Source organism: Vigna angularis, chromosome 11 (genome assembly GCF_016808095.1).
Source record: "Vigna angularis cultivar LongXiaoDou No.4 chromosome 11, ASM1680809v1, whole genome shotgun sequence".
Lineage (NCBI taxonomy): Eukaryota > Viridiplantae > Streptophyta > Magnoliopsida > Fabales > Fabaceae > Vigna > Vigna angularis.
In genome coordinates this window covers 19,642,313-19,651,711 of record NC_068980.1, presented here as the reverse complement: position 1 = coordinate 19,651,711, position 9,399 = coordinate 19,642,313, and the positions used below count along the sequence as shown (strand labels likewise).

Genomic DNA, 9,399 nt, shown 5'->3' with positions numbered 1-9,399 from the left:
GATTCAAGGGATGTATTATATGTGTTTCAGTATGTTTACATGAGTTGTGATGCATGTATGATGTGTTAACTATGTTTCAACGTGATCTACGGTTGATGTATGTATTTTTGAATGCTTGAATCATGTCCAAGATGTGTTTCAATTCGGCAATAATCGATTATTATTAGTTATAATCGATTATCTATGCATTGGTTTTGAGTGTGGTTTCGGGAATAATATCTGAAATGATAATCGATTATTCCTTCCTGAGTGATGTTGTTCAAAAGTAGGAAGTTATCCAATGTAGTGGCGGTGATACCCTTAAAGTTAGGGCCTCTCTTTCACTTGTGTGAGACAACGAAAAAGGATGGGTTACGTGAAGAGCGATAATGGTTTTTCGTGATCATTGGTTAGCTTAGTGAGAGAGTCACGGGGTTGAACCAACCATGTGGTGTGATGGTGAGTGTGTTTTAATTATGTCTTCGGGCTATACTTCGTTAATTCGATGTTGTACCTTTCCTCTTGTGAGGGGATAGAAAGGTGAATCTCTTTGTCTTTAAAAAGCGGTGGAAGAGATGAATCTCTTCGTCTTTAAAAGGTGGTAGAAGAGATGGGTCTCTTCGTCCATGATGGGCAGTGGAAGAGCTGGGTCTCTTCGTCCATGATGGGCGATGGAAGGGACTACGATTCAAGTGATACCCTTTCCTCTTTTGAGGGAGTATAAAGGTAGTCACCTTTCCTCTTGCGAAGGGGCAGAAAGGTGGATCTCTTCGTCTTTAAAAGACGGTTCATCCATGATGGGTGGTGGAAGGGACTGTGATTTGAGTGTTGCCTTTCCTCTTTCAAGGGAGTAGAAAGGTAGTCATATTTCTTCTTGCGAGAGGGTGGAAAGGTGGATCTCTTCATCTTTAAGTGGTGGTGGAAGATATGAGTCTCTTTGTCCTGAATGGGCAGTGGAAGGAACTAGGATTCGAGTGCTGCTCTTTCCTCTCTCGAGGGGGTAAAAAGGTAATTACCTTTCCTCTTGCGGGAGGGTAGAAAGGTGGATTTCTTCGTCTTTAAGTGGCGGTGGTAGAGATGAGTCTCTTCTTCCTAGAGGGGCGATGGAATGAGACTGGGATTTGAGTGCTACTTTTTCCTCTCGCAAGGGGGTAGAAAGGGATGAAGGTCTCACCCAAAGGGTTCCAACTCATATTGAGTTTAGTGCTGGGGTGAATAGTTGGGAACAAAAGAGATAGTTCCTAAGCTTATGATGAAAGTAAATGGAGCTCAAGAACACTCAAGAAAATAATCTCAAATACCTCTAGTAATGGTTGAACATAATAACTTTATTCCTAAAATATTTAACCTTTAAAAAAGGTGAGAAGGTCCTCTTAAATAGCCTAAGAGAGGGACTTCTTGTATCCTTCCATTTTAATAGTATTTAACTACTATAGGAATTCATCACACACCCAATAACAAGACACAGTTAAATCAAAAAAATATAAATGATGCTATTACAGTTATCTTGTTATAACTATAACACCAATAAATATATATATATATATATATATATATATATATATATATATTCTAATACTAAGAGTTATTGCACCAAAGCCAAAGGTGTAATAGAGATTTATAGAAGATCTAATATATACATAAAATTCCTCGTCATCCAACAATTGATCAATAAAGGCATCTTCTTCTGCTTACATTATTAAGGTGATAATTACAAAATAAAAGGAAAACATACACACAAACAAAGACAAAATAGTAAACTAATTTATCAAAAAGAGTGATCATACAACAGAAACAAATATATTAACACATATACAATTTATATCTACTAATCCTAAGTTATACAATCATTCACTTTAGACTTGACTATCCGGATACATATATTGATGTCAAACTCTAGGAGTTATGCTCTTGTGGTGGTGGAACAACTTGCTTACTTAAGCTACCACACACAAGGTTAGTCCGTCAATCATCTATGGCCAACGAAAAGCCCATAGACTAGGACATTCTGCTAGTCTTCACGTCATACCTCACACTTCTCTACTTGAGATTGAATGATTATTAGATTTTCAAGACAACCTCCAATACGAAATCCCTACATCAATACATGCACTACTTGAAACCATTACAAGAACTTCTCCTAAAATTCTTATCACATCACATACTATTCATGCAGACAATCATAATTACAATCCATTAAGCATTAATGAATTCTAAATAAGAATGCATTCAATCCATATAAACTACTTCAAAACAAGCAAGAATCAGATAATCATAGAACACATGCACTAGTTTCGCAACAGGGAACACTCAACACCAAGTCTGACACTTAGCGCCAAAGCTCTCGCAGTTTCTCTCGCTCAGTACAATCAACCTCTTGCTCAATGAATAACCTGAATTAATTTTCAGACTTGAAGTGGTACTTGGTGCTTAGTGGTGCCCTGTCACCATTCAACATCAAGCCATTCACATTTTGCTATGCTCAGTAGTGAAACTAGCACTCAGCTCCATACCAAAAAAATCCGCACCTCTCAAAATGTGATATGATTCCTCTAGATACCTATCTAAATAACCAAATTAATATTCCTAACTCAGTGATTGGTTCAAAACATGTTTAAATATCAAATTTGAATACCAATTTTCTCAAAGAACCAGAGACTCAATCCATCAACTCACTCTAATTTCAAACAATGCAAACAGCACAACAACATATTAAATAACCATATTTCAACACCAACTTTAACTTACCAAATAATCAATTTCATAATCTTAGACAACCAAAACAAGACTCATTAAACAAGCAATCAAACAAAATTTCCCTATTTCAGTCTACCATTTTAGACTAGTTTAAGCATACAACACAGATTTCCAACATATTAACAATTCTAAAATGTAGGAGTTTACTTCCCTTACTCGTTAGAAGCTTAAAATGCTTTAAGGGATCTAGAACGACTATCTCAACTCAAGGAAATATATTTGCTCCTACAAACAACAAAATCATGATTAAAGTATACTATCAGTACCATTGATCAACAAATAGTACTATAGAGGACTCAAATGACACATACACTTATTAGTTGGTCACATGCATCGTAAAAACATAAAAACTAGAGAAAAAAACAAAAACTAAGTTACTCTTTTACAAGAACTGATCGAGCAGACTAGAAGATATTGTTATAGTGGTCACTTAGGCATTCTTTTATCATCAAACAAATAAACTATGAGTTAAAAGGCTTAGAAATCCTATAGAGAAAAAGTTTTAAAGAGATAGTATTATTTTAAATAATGAAACTCGTTATTGAAATTCTATTTATATATTTGAACTTTTAATGTTAAAATAAGCAAATTTCATTATTTAAAATACACCATCACTTATAATACCCTATTCTTTAAGCTCTTACACCTCATAACAATAATAGCATGGCGACTATGTAAAAAAAAATCCAAAAGTATCTTCTAGAAAATCCTAATGATAACAAAGATGGAGAATATTCTCCACTCATTACAAAATCATCATAAAAGTGCATTCTTTCTCCTCCCAAGTGTGCATGGTGACTCCCGCTCCAAGATGCTGTCTTTTTCTCCTTTTTAGTAATCTCCTTAGCAAAAGGGGGTGTATGGTAAGAACACTCTCTTGGACTAGGCTTAAGCCTTTTATTCTTCTAGAAGTGGTAACCTCAAAAGGGAAGATGCCACTAACAATCTTACTAAACACAATAAACAACATGTTGTAGATTTTATTTAAGATAACTAAACTCACTGATAGAATAAGGTAAAAAACATCATCTTGATCATATTGATTATCCTTAAACTCTTTTTTCCATCTTTGATAGAGGCTAGGGACTTATCACAATTTATTTGGAAGAGATGAGATAAAATTAAATGATGATGAAAATTAAAAGAAATAAAAAAAAGAAAAACAAATTATAATTAGAGCACATACTAAGGAAAAAAAGGTAATATATCAAAAGTAGTAAAAAAAATAATGTGGGTTACAAGAAATTTACATTTATCTATTTTCTAACTATTTATCTTGTTCTTCTGAAAGTACTATAAAAGTTAAAACTTATTTTGAAAATTTATTGACATATTTTAAGATTTAATATAGAGTTTAACACTTTTGAAAAAGAAGGTGTTGATTACATGAACCTAAAGCATATAAGGGATTAATAACATATCTAAGTTAAAACTTTAAAAAAATACATTTATGAATCTTGTATTTTGTTCAACTTTCTCATATCTAGTACTAAATTTACAAACACTTATGCATCTATACACACATTCGTACAACAAATTAAAAGCCAACATGACCTTATAGTCTTCTAATGTTTTCGAAACTATTACAAATATTAATGTTACTATGAGTCTCGACGAAGCTTCCACTCGGCCTCGACAAAGCTCCCGCTCGGTCTCAACAAAGCTCACGCGGTCGGCCTCGACAAAGCTCCCGCTCGGTCTCGACAAAGCTCATGCGGTCGGCCTCGACAAGCCTTCCGCTCGGCCTCGACAAAGCTCACGCGGTCGGCTTCCGCTCGGTCTCGACAAGGCTCACACGGTCGGCCTCGACAAGTCTTCCGCTCGGCCTCGACAAGTCAGTCTCAACAAGCCTTCCGCTCGGCCTCGACAAATCAGTCTCGACAAGGCCTTATGCGGTCGGACTCGACAAGTCTTCACCGATCAACCTTGATAATGATCCAATGCTCCCAGGAGTGATTGGCAAATAATTGAAGAAGAAAGTGGAGGGGTCTCCCGTTCACCTAAAGGAGTAGCAACTACGAGTGGTGGGTCCCTCCACCTCTGGTGCGCCAGCTATTACAAAACACCATCATTTTATTATCTTCTGAGTGGACTGTGCATAATGAGGGAATATTCCCTGAAATCAGATAAATAGAGAAGGTATACATCTATTCTGATTCAGATTGAATAAAAACTAAGAACCCCTTCTGACTTGGGCGTCGGAGTTTTTCCATTGCAGGTCCACCCCCCAGTTCACTGATACCGGCAGCAGCAGGAGGAGCACAGAGGCGAGGGAAGGTGCGCATCAACCGCAGGAGAAGGAGTGTTTCAGGACTGTGACGGCAGGAGTCTTCCCGTTCCAGTTCGGCAGAAACATTTTGCAGAAACAATTAATATCATCAAACGTACTACCTTTCTCTTTGTATCAAATTTCAAAGTATATTCAAGAGTTAAGATAATCAAGTGAATAAGAATTTTATTGAGCTGTTACTATCCAAGTTATTTTTCTTGCATTGAAACCTATTTCTATTTATTTTTAACTCTTTCTCATAAATATAAAAAGTAAATAAAAATATATTTGTACTAAAAAACAACGAAGTTTTAGATGATTATATGAAAGTAAATTTTAATTATTGTAACAATTATTTAAGCACTAAATTTGACTATTTTCCATCCAATTTATAATTTTTTAAGAATTTAAATGGAAGATTGAAGAAGATTGTTAGATTTAATAAAAAGAAAAATTATATTTCTTTCTGGATGAAATATTTTAATTTTCTATTTTCACCGGAAACACAAATACTATTGATGTAAAACCTCCAAAATACAGCATACCAATAGAATTTCCTCTTTTCAGTATTGAAATAATGTATTTTCCACTTTCGATATATTTTATTAAAATCTTGGCATGTCTAACTTTTTTTTTGCAAAAATTAACATATAGGTTACATAATGATACAGTTTGAATGTGAAAAGTCTAAAAAAGATAAAACACTTTCAATTTGGGAGACTTATTGGGAAACTTCTTCATCCTTCGAATTTTGTTAAAAACAACAAATTTTAATTTTTGGTATTTTATAAAGCATGAACTATGAACATGTACTATACGATCAATAACAAACAATAATAACAAACAACAAACAAGTTCAATCAAACAATAACAACAACAAACAAGTTCAACCAAATAACAACAAACAAGTTCAACAAATAAATTCTTCAAAACAAAAACGAAAACGAAAACTAACCTTCAAAAGGTGGGTTGGTCGGAATAAAGTGTTTCCACTAGTGAGAGAGAAAACAGAATGTGCTTACGAAAGACAAGAACACGAAAATAATCGGTCAAAACAAACGAAAATTATACATAAAGTAGTTAATTAACATGCATTTGTATCAAATGAAAGAAAAATTACATGTGATGGTCGTCAAACTTCCTTCGAGAAAAGTTTGAGAAGAGAAGAGGGTCTCGTGCGCTAAGATAAAGTGAATGAATTTTCAATCTCCCGCACAAATTAAAAAGAAAAAACTTTTGGCTGACAAATAATACGTCGCAGTTCCTACAAAATTCGACGTATTATATGTGGTTTAAAAGAAAAAAGAAAAAAGAATTAAAAAGGGTTACTTTTTGGCTTCTGGCTGACAAATAATACGTCGATGGCGGACCAATAATATGTCGAAACCCTTACAGAATTCGACGTATTATTTGTTTTTGTTTAAAAGAAAAAAGAATTAAAAAGGGTGACTCTTTGGCTTATGACTAACAAATATTACATCGAACCCATACAGGATTCGACCGGTGGTTTAAAAGAAAGAAAAAAGAGACGTTGGTTTAAATAATTACATCATATAATGTCGAATTGAATGAGGTTTCTACGTTCTACAATTGCATTTATTTACAAAAATGTCACCGTTCATTTTTAACCATGCCTATTTAGTGGTTGGACGTTAAGCGCGTGACGTTATACTCTGTTTTTGCACTAAACCATCATACATTTTATTTATTTGAATAAAATACTTTGAATGATAAAATAGTTTATGGTAATGCATCACACACATGATACATATACATACACATTATATATATATATATATATATATATATATATATATATATATATATATTAATCTTACACATACTTGAATTTTGAATATAAAATAGTGCTGAAATCAGAGAACGCCATAGATAGACATTAGTTGTTGAAGTATACGTGGCGTATTCGTTGTCTCAAGATTATATCTCAGTTTTCGAATTTCATCATTCTAGCTTGTGCTGACTTCAATTTTTCTTCAATCTTAAGTCTTTCAACTTTTTCTTCTTCTAACTTTTCCAAAAGATCTGCAATTTCTTGTTTCAATGGTGATCCTCCCTATATATCAAGATACAATTATCATTTGTAATAACAAAAGAACAATAATTAAATGGTATTTAATGTTTTTTTATATATACAAATATTATTAACACTAATATCATACTTTGATTGGTGTTTGTGCACACTACAAACTATATAAACATTGTTAACATAGTGTGAACAGAAACTGGTGTGCTATGTAGAATCAATTTTTATAAAATGTTTTCACAATGTACAATTTTTTACCTGTGATTTTACAAATGTCTTATTGGTATAAGGTTGTCCATTATTCTTTGATGTAACCATTTTTACAAGATCCAGAAGTTGTTGAACTTGTTGTAGTTGTTTTGTTTCATCCTTAGTTTTGTTATTGAAGAGCACTTTGCGATTGTCACATTGAAGTAAAATATCCTACAATAGAATTAAAACTCTTTAAAGATCACCACTTATATAATATAAGAAATTAACACAAAAATTATATTAAATGAATAAGTAATAATTAAGCATGTACATGAAGAATGCCTACAATATAATAATTCTCGATTTATTTAACTACAATTTGTATACATATTATATATAGATAAATTTTTTTTTCTCTTATACTACCTATGTATTGAAAAAAAATAGTCATATTATAACTACAAATGAAGTATCTTCAATTTATTACATTAAAAAAATTCATCACATACAACACTTATTATCAATGTATTTGTCATTCCTAGAAGGGAGATATATATAAGAGAAATAGAATAATGAAATGATACACATGATTGCAACAGTTAAGAGTTCTTTAATGTTCACATAATCACATGTAAATTATAATATGATAACATACCTTAAGAGTTGGTGGACATTCTTGACCTAAATAATCATCCAATGTCTTTTTATTATATTCAAGTTCATCTCCCCCGGTAAAGACTATAATCATGTAGTCACTAATTTTGTGTCCAAACAAAGTTTGAACAACACGTAAAGTAGCTTCTTCCTCTTCAGAAAAACGAGTTTTAACAGAAAATACTACAAGAAGTGCATGAAATCCATCTTTAGCCAAATCAATACATTTAATTATTTCTTTTTCAGGAGAATCACTTCCATCAAACAATCCTACAAAACATATATAACAGATTTTAGATTTCAAGATAAATTTTTATGTTTATACACAGGATTTGTGATCCTACTAACAAATGTAAGAAGAAACCACTATAATTTTTAATAACATAATGACTTATATTAGAAACAAAACCAATTTAAATAAAAAAATATCATACTTTAAATACATCAAAACAAAATTACTATATATGCACGTGGACTAAACCATACTATATATTATTAATAAAAAGAAATTTAAGCATTTAAACAAATTTGTATATGATAAAATTATCAAAAGCATAGATTGAAGAAAAATGGTAGTAGCACTCTTTCCAATATGTTTATTGTGACATTGGGTAAGTTTTATTTTTCAGTTGTTTTTTATTTAGAAGTGAGACTTAATAAAAATTTTAATTTTGAGAAAATTTTAGCTATTAATTAAGAAATAAAATTGTGCTAACACTCCTTCGATCCTGAAATAATCAATGTAGTTACATTTGTTTAAAGTAAATGGAATATAAATTATCCAATAAATCAAAACTAAATAAACATGTATTACCTGGAGTGTTAATAACATTAATAATTGATCCATCTTTTGTGGTACTCTTTTGTAATTCACAAATACGTGATACACGAAAAGAATTTGTTCTTAGTTCAAAGGCATTTTTTCCCAGGATGCTATTTCCAGTTGCACTTTTACCATTTCCAGTACGTCCAACTAAAACCACTGTCTTTTCTTCGTTGGATAAAGAAATTTGTTCCATTGTATCAAATTCAGGTTCTAACTGCAAGTTCAAAACTACCTTAAATAAAAAACAATAGCAACATAAAACATACATTTATAATAATTAAAAGTATGGTAAAATAATTAAGAAAGAAAATTCAAGCATAAAATGTATAAATAAATGTGTGACTGACCTATGAATAATTTGAGAAAACTTGACTTGAATTATTAACATTCAGAGCCAATTTATAGTTGCTCAAATAAGGAACTAAACTTGTTTAAGAAAGAATAAATGAAATCAAAGCATATTGAAAAGTTTAACCAAAGTGTGATTGAAAGTAACAAGACAATAATATAATAATATACCTGTGTGAAAATAACAAGATAATAATATACCCATTTGAAAGTAATAAGATAGTAATATACCTTATCGAAAGTAACAAGATAATAATATACCTAATATGATATATATAAGCAAAGGAATTAATAATGTAGGGATAATTGTAAGTTACATTTGAAAAGAGA

The 9,399-nt window shown here is 31.8% G+C and overlaps 1 protein-coding gene across 1 annotated transcript; it reads right to left on the bottom strand.

Moving 5' to 3' along the window:
• Positions 1-6,821: 6,821 nt before the first annotated feature.
• LOC108333526 (immune-associated nucleotide-binding protein 9) lies at positions 6,822-9,188 on the bottom strand. Its single transcript, XM_017568991.2, has 5 exons — positions 9,069-9,188; positions 8,710-8,935; positions 7,897-8,165; positions 7,308-7,472; positions 6,822-7,079 (listed from the first exon to the last, which is right to left on the bottom strand). The coding sequence occupies exons 2-5, from the start codon at positions 8,912-8,914 to the stop codon at positions 6,951-6,953; spliced, it is 768 nt and encodes a 255-aa protein (XP_017424480.1). The 5' UTR covers positions 8,915-8,935; positions 9,069-9,188; the 3' UTR covers positions 6,822-6,950.
• Positions 9,189-9,399: the final 211 nt, after the last annotated feature.